Source organism: Budorcas taxicolor, chromosome 7, assembly GCF_023091745.1.
Source record: "Budorcas taxicolor isolate Tak-1 chromosome 7, Takin1.1, whole genome shotgun sequence".
Lineage (NCBI taxonomy): Eukaryota > Metazoa > Chordata > Mammalia > Artiodactyla > Bovidae > Budorcas > Budorcas taxicolor.
The window spans coordinates 21763965-21777798 of record NC_068916.1 but is presented as its reverse complement, the minus strand read 5'-3'; the positions used below and the strand labels follow the sequence as shown (position 1 = coordinate 21777798).

Here is a 13834-nt window from a genome sequence, read left to right as displayed (position 1 = left end):
TCTAAGTATAAAATTCAAAAAAATCAATAGGCACTCCTGAAACAAATAAGTGATTATAGCAGGCTTGCATGATACAAGTTTAATACACGAAAGTCGATCACCAACAATGAACAAGTAGAATTTGAAATACTTTCACATTAGTTTCCCCAAAATGAACTACTTAAGTATAAATTTAACAAAATATGTACAAGATATATGAGGGAAACTACGAAATTCTGATGAGAGAAATGGAAGAACTAAATAAAAGCAGAGAGAGCACTCTAATGGCAGAAAGCAAAGAGGAACTAAAGAGCCTCCTGATGAGGGTAAAGGAGGAGAGTGAAAAAGACGGCTTAAAACTCAGTATTAAAAAAATTAAGATCATGGCATTCAATCCCATCACTTCATGGCAAATAGAAGAGGAAAAGGTAGAAGCAGTGACAGATTTCCTCTGCTTGGGCTCCAAAAATCACTGCAGATGGTGACTGCAGCCATGAAATCAGAAGACAGTTGCTTCTTGGCAGGAAAGCTTTGACAAACCTAGACAGTGTGTTAAAAAGCAAAGATATCACTTTGCCAACTAAGATCTGTACAGCAAGGTTATGAGCTTTCCAGTAGTCATATACAGATGTGACAGCTAGACCATAAAGAAGGCTGAGTGCCAAAGAAATGATGCTTTCAAACTGTGGTGTTGGAGAAGACTCCTTAGAGTTCCTTGGACTGCAAGGAGATCAAACCAGTCAACCTTAAAGGAAATCAACCCTGAATACTCATTGGAAGGACTGATACTGAAGTGCCAATACTGTGGCCACCTGATTCAACGAGCTGACTCATTGGAAAAGACTCTCATGCTGGGAAAGACAGAAGGCAGGAGAAGAAGGCAACAGAAGATGAAATGGTTGGATGGCATCACTGATTCAGTGAACATGAACTTGGGCAAACTCTGGGAGATGGTGAAGGACAGGGAAACCTGGGGTGCTGCAGTCCATGCAGTCAGAGAGTCAGACACAACTTGGCAACTGAACAACAACAAAAAGTCCATGTTTATGGAGAGGAAGACTCAATATTGTCAAAATGTCAGTTTTTCTCAACTTGATCTATAGATTCAAGCAATCCCAATCAAAATCCAACAGGTTATTTTGCAGATATCAACAAACTGATTATAAAGTTTATATGAGGAGGCAAAAGCTTCAGAATATTGAAGGAGAAAAACAAAGCTGGAAGATTGACACTACCCAACATAAGGACTTACTGTAAGGCTACAATAATTAAGACAATGTGGTACTAGCAAAAGAATAAAATAGATCAATGGGACAAAACAGAAGGCCCATAAACAGACATGTAAATACAGTTAACTGATCTTTGGTAGAGGAGCAAGGGAATTCAGTGGAGCAAAGAAAATCTTTTCAATGAACAATGCTGGTACTGGACATCTGCAAGTGAAATAGATATAGATACACACACACACACACACATATACACACACACACACACATATATATACATGGATCACAGACCTGAATGTAAAATACAAATTTATAAAACTTCTAGAAGAGGAGAAAGCATATGACTTTGGGTTTGGTGATGACTTTCTACACGCAACACCAGAGTCATGCAGAGGCAAGAGCCACAAAAAAAAAAAATGAATAAACTGAACTTCATTACAATTAAAAATTTCTTCTGTGCAAAAGATGACTGTCAAGAGAATGAAGACAAGCCACAGACTAGGAAAATATATCTGCAAAAGATGTCAGATACAATAACCCACGCACCTACTGACATCTTATTTTTGACAAAGGAGGCAAGAGGCAAGAATATACAATGGGGCAAAGATAGTTTCTTCAATAAGTGATGCTAGGAAAACTGGACAGCTGTGTGTAAAAGAATGAAATTAGAACACTTCCTAACACCATACACAAAGATAAACTCAAAATGGATTAAAGACCTAAATCTAAGACCAGAAACTATAAAACTCTTAGAGGAATAGATAGACTACTTTATGACATATCACAGGAAGATCCTCTATGGCCCACCTCCTAGAGTGGAAATAAAAACAAAAATAAACAAGCAGGACCTAATTAAACTTATAGGCTTTTGCACAGCAAAGGAAACTATAAACAAGGTGAAAAGACAACCCTCAGAATAGGAGAAAATAACAGCAAATGAAACAACTGACAAAGGATTAATTTCCAAAGTATACAAGTAGTTCATGCAACTTAATACCAGAAAAACAAACAACCCAATCAAAAAGTGGGCAAAAGACCTAAACAGACATTTCTCCAAAGAAGACATACAGATGGCTAATAAATACATGAAAAGATGCTCAACATCACTCATTATTAGAGAAATGCAAATCAAAACTACAATGAGATACCACCTCACACCAGTCAGAAGGGCCATCGTCAAAAAAATCTACAAATAATAAATGCTGGAGAGGATGCAGAGAAAAAGGGAACTCTCTTGCACTGTTGGTGGAAATGTAAATCGATAAAGCCACTATGGAAGACAGTATAGAGATTCCTTAAAAAACTAGGAATAAAACTACTATATGACTCAACAATCCCACTACTGGGCATATACCCTTAGAAAACCAAAACTGAAAGACATATGTACCCCAGTATTCATTGCAGCACTATTCACAATAGCTAGCAGATGGGAGCAAGCTAGATGTCCATTGACAGAATGGATAAAGACGCCATGGCACATATATACAATGAAATATTACTCAGCTATAAGAAGGAATGCATTTGAGTCAGTGCTAATGAGGTGGGTGAACCTAGAGCCTGTTATACAAAGTGAAGTAAGTCAGAAAGAGAAAAATGAGCGCTGTATATTAGCACACAAAAATGGAATCTAGAAAGACAGTACTGAGGAACCTACTTGCAGAGCAAAAATGGAGACACAGGCATAGAGAACAGACTTACGGACATGGAAAGGCAGGGAGAAGAGGATGGGACAAATGGAGAGAGTAGCATGGAAACGTATTCAATACCATACGTAAAACAGACAGCCAGTGGGAATCTGCTGTGTGACTCATGGAACTCAAACTAGGGGTCTGAGACAACCTAAAAGGGTGGGATGAGGGGCAGGAGGTTCAAGAGGGAGAGGATATATATACACCTGTAACTGATTCATGCTGATGTATGGCAGAAACCAACACAATATTGTAAAGCAATTAGCCTTCAATTAGAAAAAGAAGACATCAGATACAAAAAACTCTTGAATGTCAACACTGGAAAATGAACAACCCAATTTTAAAAAGAGATCACTGCTTTAATAGACACTTCACCCAAGATGATTATATAGCAAGTAAGCCTGTGAAAAGATTTCCACATCATATGCCATCAGGAAAATGCAAATTAAAACAGGGAGATACCATTACATTTTAGTTCACTGATTCCTAAAACGTTGATGTTCACCCTTGCCATCTCCTGTTTGACCACTTCCAATTTGCCTTCATTCATGGACCTAACATTCCAGGTTCCTATGCAATATTGCTCTTTACAGCATCAGACCATGCTTCCATCACCAGTCACATCCACAACTGGCTATTGTTTTTGCTTTGGCTCCATCTCTTCATTCTTTCTGGAGTTATTTCCCCACTGATCTCCAGTAGCATGTTGGGCACCTACTGACCTGGGGAGTTCGTCTTTCAATATCCTATCTTTTTGCTTTTTCATATTGTTCATGGGGTTCTCAAGGCAAGAATACTGAAGTGGTTTGCTATTCCCTTCTCCAGTGGACCACATTTTGACTCTCCACCGTGACCTGTCCGTCTTGGGTGGCCCTACATGGCGTGGCTCATAGTTTCATTGTGTTGGAATAACTTCAGATATGCAGATGACCCACAGAAATATGAACTAAAGAGCCTCTTGATAAAAGTGAAAGAGGAGAGTGAAAAAGTTGGCTTAAAGCTCAACATTCAGAAAACTAAGATCATGGCATCTGGTCCCATCACTTCATGGCAAATAGATGGGGAAACAGTGGAAACAGTGTCAGACTTTATTTTGGGGGGCTCCAAAATCACTGCAGATGGTGACTGCAGGCTTGAAATTAAAAGACGCTTTCTTCTTGGAAGGAAAGTTATGACCAACCTATACACATATTAAAAAGCAGAGACATTACTTTGCCAACAAAGGTCGATCTAATCAAGGCTATGGTTTTCCAGTGGTCATGTATGGATGCGAGAGTTGGACTCTAAACAAAGCTGAGCAACGAGAATTGATGCTTTTGAACTGTGGTGTTGGAGAAGGATCTTGAGAGTCCCTTGGACTGCAAGGAGATCCAACCAGTTCATCCTAAAGGAGATCAGTCTTGAGTGTTCATTGGAAGGACTGATGTTGAAGCTGAAACTCCAATACTTTGGCCACCAGATGCAAAGAGCTGACTCATTGGAAAAGACCCTGATGCTGGGAAAGATTGAAGGCAGGAGGAGAAGGGGACAACAGAGAATGAGATTGTTGGGTGGTATCACCGACTCAATGGACATGATTTGGGGTAAACTCTAGGAGTTGGTGATGGACAGGGAGGCCTGGTGTGCTGCAGTCCATGGGGTCACAAAGAGTCGGATACAACTGAGCAACTGAACTGAACTGAACTATTACATAACCATAAGAAAGGTCAATATCCAAAACACTGATACCACCAAATTTTCATGAGGATGTGAAGCGATGGGAATTCTCATTTACTGCTGGTGGCAATGCAAAATGGTACAGCCACTTTGGAAGACACTCTGACAGTTTCCTACAAAATTAAACATACTCTTACCATATGATCATAACTTCATTCCTCTGTACTTATGCAAATAAACCGAAAACTTGTGTCCACACAAAAGTCTGCACGTGGATGTTTATAGCAGTTTTATTCATATTTAGCCAAACTTGATGCAACAAGATATTCTTCTGTAGATAAATGGATAAATAAACTTGGTACATCCAGACAACAGAATATTACTCCATGCTAAAAGGAAATGAGCTGTCAAGCCATGAAAAGACTTCGAGGAACCATAAATGCATATTACTAGGTGAAAGAAGTCAATCTGAAAAGGCTATATATTGGATGATTCCAAGTATATGATTCTGGAAAAGGCTCAACTATAAAAACAGTAGAAAGATCAGTGGTAGCCAGGGGTTAAAGTGAAGATAGGGTGAATATTTAGTGCAATTAAACTACTATCTGTGTGTGTGGCAGTGAATATACAACATTACACATTTGTTAAAACCTATAGAATGCACAACACAAAGAGTGAACCCTAAAGTAAACTCTGGACTCTGTGTGATAATGATGTGTTCATGTAGGTTCATCAGTTGTAATGAATGTACTCTGATGGGGATGTTGGTGATGTATGTGTGAGATTAAGGAGTATACAGAAACTTTCTATACTTTCCACTCAATTTTGCCAAGAATCTAAAACTGTTCTTAAAAATAAAATTATTTTTTAAAACAGCAATGGCTCTACAATAATTTTTAAAAATAAAATAATAAGAAGTTTAAAATTTCTTATCAGAATGGCCATCATCAAGAAGTCTACAAATAAATGCTAGAGAGCGTGTGGAGAAAAGGGAACCCCCTTCTACACTGTTGGTGGGAATGTAAATTGGTACAGCCACTATGGAAAACTAAAAATAGTCACCAGATGATCCAGCAATCCCACTCCTGGGCACATATCCAGAAAAGACAAAAGCTAATTTGAAAAGACACCTGCACCCCAATGTGCATGGCAGTGCTATTTACAATAGGCAGGACATGAAAGCAACCTAAGTGTCCACGGACAGGGAATGGATGAAGAAGCTGTGGTACATGTACACGTGGAATACTACTGGGCCATTAAAAAGAATGAATAATGCCGTTTGTAGAAACATGGAGAGACCTAGAGATTATCACACTAAGTGAAGTAAGTCAGAGAAATATAAATGTTATGACATCACTTAAATGCGGAATCTCAAAAACAGTACAAATGAATTGTTTACAAAACAGAAACAGACCCACAGACACAGACAACAAACTTACGGTTACCTAAGTGGAAGGATAGGGAAGGATAAATTAGGAGTATGGAATTAGCAGATACACATTGCTATACATAAATTAGATCATCAACAAGGATTTACTGTATAGCACAGAGAACTATATTCAATATCTTTAAATATAGCATAATGGAAAAGATTTTTTTTTAAAGAGGTTATATGTACAACCAAATCACTTTGCTGTACATCTGAAACTAACCAAATATGGTAAATCAACTATATTTCAATGTTAAAAAAAATTTTTAAAGAAAGAAAATTTCCTAAAACTTAGCGACATATTTGTTTGAAAGAGCCCACTATGTCTGGCATCACAGATGAAAACAGAGCCACATCAAGAAACATCATTGTGAAATTTGGAGCATGGGAACCAAGAAATTTCCCTACAAATTTCCAGAAGGAGAGTTAGAAAAGATCTGGATTCAAATGTTATTGGACTTCTGAACAGCAATATTGGAAGCTAAGAGACAATAGCACAGGTATTCAAAATTCTAAAGGAAAATTACTTTTCTGAAATTCTGTGTGTGTTTTTTTTTGTTTTTGGATGTGTTCCTCCCAAGAAAGAGGACGATCGGGGGAACAAGGAACAGGAGAGCCACAAAGGAAACAGGAGAAGGGAATTCCCACGGAAGATGCCAGTGTCCATGTCAGGGCAGGTCAGCAGGCTCTAGGGGAGGCTTTCTTGGGAAGATGAAATTGTGAGAATAACTGATTTACCCAAATCTTTTGCAAGGAGATTTATGTAAGTGGCTGAGAATGTAAGACTAAATCACTGAGAGGGACATTATGCAAACTAACCAAATGGACAAAGACTGTTATTATTAGAAAAAAAAGTTTTGAAGAAAAAATTAATCTTAATTATATGCTTTAACAGAGAATATATTAGCATAACTATGTAAACAATAGAACTTCTGACCAACCCAAATTTTGATCTATGTATACTGGTAGAATGAGAAAAAAAAAGAAAAAAGGAATGATGCAATGGAAGAAGGATGGCAAGGAGGAGAAAGAATTAAATATTCATTGTAAACCAGATAATGCCTGCATCTGAAAACCAAGAAATCTAGAAACATGCAGGAGGTAAACACCAAAAGAAATAGTTAAGGTCACAGTTCCTCTGGAGGCCAACGAGGCGGCGGGGAATTACTTGTCAGAACTGATGGCTCTGAGATTTTTATCCCACTTGCATGCTAACCAGTCAGTTTGCCATGGTTTCACGGAGGCTGGCAGAAGACACAGGACTCCCAGATCAGAGACAAAGAACAGTTTATTAGACGAAGTGCAAGTATTAGAGTATTCTCTTTTTTTTTAAATGTGGACTATGTTTAAGGTCTTTATTGAATTTGTTACAACATTGCTTCTGGTTTATGTTCTGGTTTTTTGGCCACAAGGCATGTGCGCCCCCTGCATTGGAAGGCAGAGTCTTACCCACTGGACCACCAGGGAAGCTCCTAGAGTATTATCTTTTTTAGGTTACCTGAACCCCAGTTCTCACAGAGTAATGTCAAGAGAGTCATATGGTACCTGTACACACAGTGAGTTGCATTACAAGACAAGAAGTCTGTGCTTAGGCAACCTGAACTGCTAATAATGGAAGCTTAAGCCTGCCTGCTTTTTGCTTCAGAAGATGCTCTCCCTTCCCAGGCTGTTAGTTATGCAAACACTTCTAAAAAGACTACAGGGAACAAAGTAGGGCACTCAGTGCCTCCCTCACCAGACATGCAGACCAATGGGGGAATTCTCAAAAGTGCTATTTTTCACAATAAACCTCCTCAAATTGTTTGATTAAAAAAGTGACACGCACGTAAAACTTTCACTAAAAAGAAAATCTATTGTTAGGAATTTTCCATTATTAAAACTTGCCTAACCCTTATTCCTACTAACGCAGAACCAAAATTGGGGGGTGGGGATTGTTAAGGGAAGTTTTTCAAAACTTCGCGCAGGGTAGGCTGGTCCCAGTGAAGGGTGTCCCGACACCATTAGTCCCATCTGTGGCGAGAGCTGGGCAGTGAGGCTCGTGAGCCTGCCCTTCCCTGGCCGCAGATCTGGGCTGGCTCCTACACGCCCTGAGCGCGGGGTTCTGCTCCTGTAAGAGCCGACCTGGCGGCCCAGCGCAGTGGCTGGTGGAGAGTTGCAAGCCACATGTGTCAAGTGCCCGGAGCAGCACTTCTGTAGCTGTGTTTATTGCAACGATTCGGGAAGTGAACCGAGCCCCGCTGAAAACAAAACAGCATTACGGTCCGACTGACTAACCAGCAGGGGCTCGCTGGGGGCTGAGGGCCAGCTCAGGAGGGACGGGCAGCTCTGTTGTGTCCCCGCAAGATCCCGGCCCCGGGGACATAGGCGCCATCCCCTAGCTGGTGCGCTCAGGCACCCTGACCCAGCCTGGCGCTCAGTCCGCTTGCTCCCACCCTTGCCATTCTCTCGTCGGGCCTCCAACACGCGTGGATCAGGGCCAGGGGCAGGAGTGGGTGCTTCGCGGCTCCGCGGATAAGCTAGTCTGCACTCCTTCCCCTCCCTCCTTCGCCGGCCGACGCCTGCAGCCAGAGGGGACCCAAGCTGCGCGGATCCCGTTTATCAGCTCCATCTCCCATTACATAAGGCGGTGCCTATCTCCAGGGCATCGCTGCGACCGCGGGGCCTTCTCCCACGCGCGGGGGCGCTCCTGCCCACAGCTCCCCGCTTGGTTGTGCTGTTCGTAGCGGGGAGGGGGCATTCCACTCATCCTGGCGCAGGCCATGGTGGTTCCCCACTCCTTCCCCCAATACAGAGACCCGACCCCCGCCCCCGCCAGGACATGCTACTGACCCTGTTCTGCAGACGGAGAAACAGGTCTCGCAAGCAGGTGGCAGCACTCCAGGCATGGGCAAGCCACAAAAGGCAGGGCCTGGCTTCCAGGCCTTAGGGTCTGCAGTTATGTCGGGAAGCCTGGGCCTGGGAGAGAAGAGGGTGAGCACCATGTTACCAGTGAGAGGAGAGGGTGGGTGAGGCTGGGCTTTCTCTTCTGAGCAGGAGCGGCAGCCCCAGTGTCCCTTAGAGGACACTTGTGAGGAGATTAAGCCCCACTGGCATAGGACAGAGAGGCAGCCAGAGCAGACAGAGAGGGGGCCTCGTGGGGGAGGCACTGGCTTAGGGGAGGAAGTGGGTGAAGGAGCAAGCTTGACATCAGCACCCGATAGGCAAATACTGGGGCCTCGGTTGCACAGGTTTCTGAAGGACTTCTAGAGAAATGAGGGGAGAACAGGGAAGTGGCTACCCTTCCAGTGTCCCTTAAGGGGGTGGGCTGCCCACAGAGGACCCCAGAGTCGGGGCAGACCCAGGAGTCACCTTCTACAGCCTTCAGTCTGCAAGGGAAACTTGACTCAGAGAGCACAGGATGGTCTCACAGATACTGAGAGGGGGTCGCCCCAGGTCTCAGTGGCAGTGGGGACAGCTACTCTCCAGGGCGAAGGCTGGGTCCACCTCTTGCCAGCGCTGCCCTCGGAAGGTTTCCCAGAGAGATGAACCCACAGTGAAGGCTGGGTGTGGCACCCAGTGTCCAGGCTGCACATACTGAGAGTTACCAGCAAAACAACCTTCCAAAGGAAAGCTCCTGCAAGGATCCCCGAATCTGACTGGATCTTTCAATGGAGACCTGGGAATCTGAAATTCCACAGTCCTTCCCACACTGGGGCAACAGGGAACCAGATGGGTTAAAAGAAATGAACATCACTCTTTCATCCTGTTTGAATTTCGTGTTCAGAGCAAGCACTGTTTTGGTAATGTAACAGAACTGTTCAGTGAAAAAACAGTCCCTCCAGATTCCCACATCTGATAGACTGTGATCAGAGCACTGTCTCTCCAGCATTTCTGGTGGCCCAAAGGGATCTGCGGACAGGAGCTGGGTGGGCACTCGCTAAAAGTGCTGGAGTTCCAGCTGGCACAGTTGGCATCAGACTGCCCTCGGGGTCCTCTCGTTCACCCCTGCAGTAAGTTCATCCAGATCTCGAAACTGCCCTAGACCCTTCTCAGTAATAAGTCCACAAGAAATCAAATTCTTTCCTTTATGCGACACTGGATTTTCCACAAAGTAAAATTAAGATGAGTAAAGATGTGGTTTGTAGATAGTGCCCAACAAAGCGGAGACCAGGGTGTGAGGCGTTACCACTTGGACCTATAAAAGCTGCCACAAGCGCCTAAGGCCACAAGACGCGCAGCTTAGGCCAGCCTGTGCGTCTGCTTCTCAGTTCTTCCTGTGTTGCTCTAGGCTCCATGGCGCTCTTCTTGACCGTGGTCGTTGTTCTTACCTGCTTTGGTGGCCTCGCCTCCCCAAGCCCTGTGCCTTCCCCTTCAGCCCTCAAGGAGCTCATTGAAGAGCTGGTTAATATCACCCAGAACCAGAAGGTAAGTGCCTGTGGGCCCACCTCTGAGGGTGCAGGGGTGAGGGGCTCTCAAGGAAGAAGCCCTGAGGACTGCAAGGTGAGTCTGTCCTTGAGGGAGAGGAGCCAGGCTAGGGGTGAAGTGCAGCAATATGGACGGACCCACGAAGGGATACCGCAGAGCCCCCGGGACCACTTGCTCCCCTGGCCTGGCCCTGCCTGCCGTGGTCAGCTCCTGCTCAGTGGTTATGGAACAGAGGAAAGAAGAGAAGAGCTGGCACCCTCCTGGAACCATTTGGCATTTGCCAACTAGATCTGAACACCATAATGGAGCCATTATTCACATCTTAGTTCAGCCCATTCTTATGGAAGAATCCATTAGTGGGGTCAGCTCCTCTCCCCATTGGTGACAGCCCACACTTTCTGAGCACTAATAATGTGCCAGACCCATTCCTGGGGCTTTACATCTTATAACATTGCTGCCAACCACCTCAAGAGACAGGTACAATACCCCATTTTACTAAGCATCAGTGAGGTTAAATGACAGAAGTCAGATTCAAGCCAGTACTGGGTGACACCAGAGTGCCCATGCTCTGAAATGCAGTATCCCCAATTCCGAAGGCAGGCTGTTTCCAGACTAGACTCCCATCACCTCCCATCAGACTGGCCTGGCCACCCTGCCCTCACCCTCCCCTGCCCCGGGCCTTCCCTGCAGGCCCCGTCAGCCAGTGTCACCTGCCTTCCCACTCTGGCTCTGGCAAGCTTCACACAAGGCTCGTCCCTTACTGGTTGTGGCACTCAGTATTTCTCTCTCAGTTCTAAGCCCCTGGACAGCGGGAAAGGAGGTTCGGAAATGCTGAAGGTCCCAGCTCTGCCCCTGCTGTCCTGGGAGTGCCTGGTCCCTGTGGAGGCCTGGCCTGAGACCCTGCCAGCACTCAGCTCACCGTCCTTTGCTCCCTCAGGTGCCGCTGTGCAATGGCAGCATGGTGTGGAGCCTCAACCTGACGAGCAGCATGGTGAGGACCCCCCAACACCGCAGGGACGTGGCCAGGGCTGCAGCCCTCTGAGGTCGTTTCTGAGCCTCGCTCACACAACTGGGGGGTTCCAAGCAAGCTTCAAGAGCCACTCTCTGCCCCCTCATAATCTGGGCTCCCCCCACCACCCAGACCTGTCTCCACCGGGCCGCTCAGTTCCCCTCCTCCTACAGACTCACTGAATGTGCCGCCTGACTCCCCGGTGTTTCCCCCCCGCCCCCCACAGTACTGTGCAGCCCTGGACTCCCTGATCAGCATCTCCAACTGCAGTGTCATCCAAAGGACCAAGAGGATGCTGAGTGCGCTCTGTCCTCACAAGCCCTCAGCTAAGGTAAGGCCCCCCTGTCCTTAGACCTGGCACCCACTTCTGCCAGCCCTGGGCTCACCCTGGGAGCCCCAGAGGAACCTGGCTGAGCATCTGAGGCATGTGTCCACAAAGGGGTGGGCCCACTGTGGAAGCAGGGTCATGGCTTTGGGATTTCCAACACATGGGCCTGAGGGCTCCCAACTCTTACCTGAGCTTCATTCAGTCCCACATCTGTAAAGTATGGGTGATAACAGTACGCACCTCATGGGGGCTTTTGTGAAGAATGAACCAGCCGGTGAGTGGAAAGCCCCTGATGGATGCTGATCGTCCTTACTCTGGCGTCCCACCAACACACTGGCCTCTTTGCCTTGCAGCATGTTTCCAGTGAGTACGTCCGAGACACCAAAATTGAAGTGGCCCAGTTCTTAAAAGACCTGCTCAGACACTCAAGGATCGTTTTTCGCAATGGAAGTTACAACTGAAACATGAAAAGCTAGCATTATCATCTGCAGAGGCAGACTCTGACCACCTAAGTTGCGGATTTATTTTTCTTTCAGATGTCCAAAATTTCTTGGGGAGATTAAAGGAGGGTTAGGGAGGGGGGATAAGATGTCCTTAGCTTAGACTTGTGCCTGCGCTGCCTGCCTTGAGCCTAGCCAGCTTCAGCTGCCCTGTGCCTTGATATCCGGGACTCAGCCCGGCAGGCCTCCTCCATCCAGGACTCCAAGCTCACTGGACAAGGGTGGACCTTGCCCACATGACCTCCCCCTCCTCAGAACAAACTGTAGTGTTTATTAGACACCTGGTGGAGGAGACACCTGCTTTGCACAGGGGCAACTGAGGCAGAGAGCAGCCCAGGCACATTCCTTCTTGGCCTTATTTATTATTATGTGTTATTTAAACAAGTGTTTTTGTCTGTACTGGGGTTAGGAGGGACTGTTACTGCCAGAACTTGGAGCCACGGGCTTGGAGACTTGGGGCTCCAGCACTAAAGCAGTGGGCATTAGGAATCCCTGGCAGTAAGTACTGTATGCAAACTTCTGCTACCTCACTAGGGTCCTGGGGCCAAGGCAAGGGACAGGAAAGAGGGCCAGAGTAGCCACTCTTGTCTGACAGCCAGCAGTGGGCCCTCAGCCAAGTAATTTATTATTTTTCCTAGTATTTAAAGTTAAGTATTAAAATATGTTATCAAAGAGTTAATAATATATAGACGTCTAGAACACTGCATATGGTATGTGTGGACTGGGTGGGGGGGGAGTCACTGAATAAACTGTTTCATTGATTTTGTCAAGCTAAAAGCTAAAATAAAGATGATGACAGAGACCTGATGGTGTTTGCATTTTATTTTGGCCTTTTGGGGATACTGGCCTGTGTTCTTAAAATTCCGAGGAGCTCTCTGGGAGGCAGGCCAGCTGGAGGAGGGGGCCTAGGATAGAGTGGAGGGGGAGTGAGGGACGAGACCTAGGCTGAAAGAAAACAAGCAGACCCCTTGGGGAGAGGAGATCTGGCCAGGAGGAAGTTCCCCCACCATCACCCACAGGAGGCGGAGGGAGCATGGGCCAGGGTGTCGGGGTTCAAAGAGGATGTCTGGAGCAGGCAGAGACCTCGGAAGTGGTCTCATGACCACAGCTCTTGATGGGTGGCCACCCTGTGTCTGGCACCACCCACTCGCCTTCTGGTATCACCCTATGATGTTCAGGGAGGAGCAGGTGGCTTACCAAAGGTCCCACAGCTGGTCAGGAACAATGCCAGGGTGTGAACCCCAAATTCACTCCAACTCCATAGCTCACACATTTAACTACCGTGCCTTCCTCTGTTTAAATGCCATCTGGCCTGAATCCACGACCTTTATGATACTGTCAGCAGCCTGTGTGGGCCCCTCCCCTGCCGGTAATTCACTCCTTACGCTCTGGGGGCAGCCCACTCAACGTCTGGATGCCTCTCGGCATGAGACAGAGCACACTCACCACCTCTGTGAACAGAGCACCACTGGCTTGTGGCCCCTGGACTGTGGAGGGGCCAGGGTGGAGAGCCGAGGTCGCAGGGCCAGGGTCAGACTGCTCCCCTGAGCAGGTCTGTTTGCTTCTCCTTCAGTCAAGGCCAGCACATGGAGGGCAGGAAGCAGCCGGCCACAGC

At 46.0% G+C, this 13834-nt stretch overlaps 1 protein-coding gene across 1 annotated transcript; it reads left to right on the top strand.

Moving 5' to 3' along the window:
• Positions 1–10241: 10241 nt before the first annotated feature.
• IL13 (interleukin 13) lies at positions 10242–12180 on the top strand. Its single transcript, XM_052644331.1, has 4 exons — positions 10242–10382; positions 11320–11373; positions 11618–11722; positions 12073–12180. Exons 1-4 carry the CDS (start codon positions 10251–10253, stop codon positions 12178–12180), a joined length of 399 nt encoding a protein of 132 aa, XP_052500291.1. The 5' UTR covers positions 10242–10250.
• The last annotated feature ends 1654 nt before the right edge of the window (positions 12181–13834 follow it).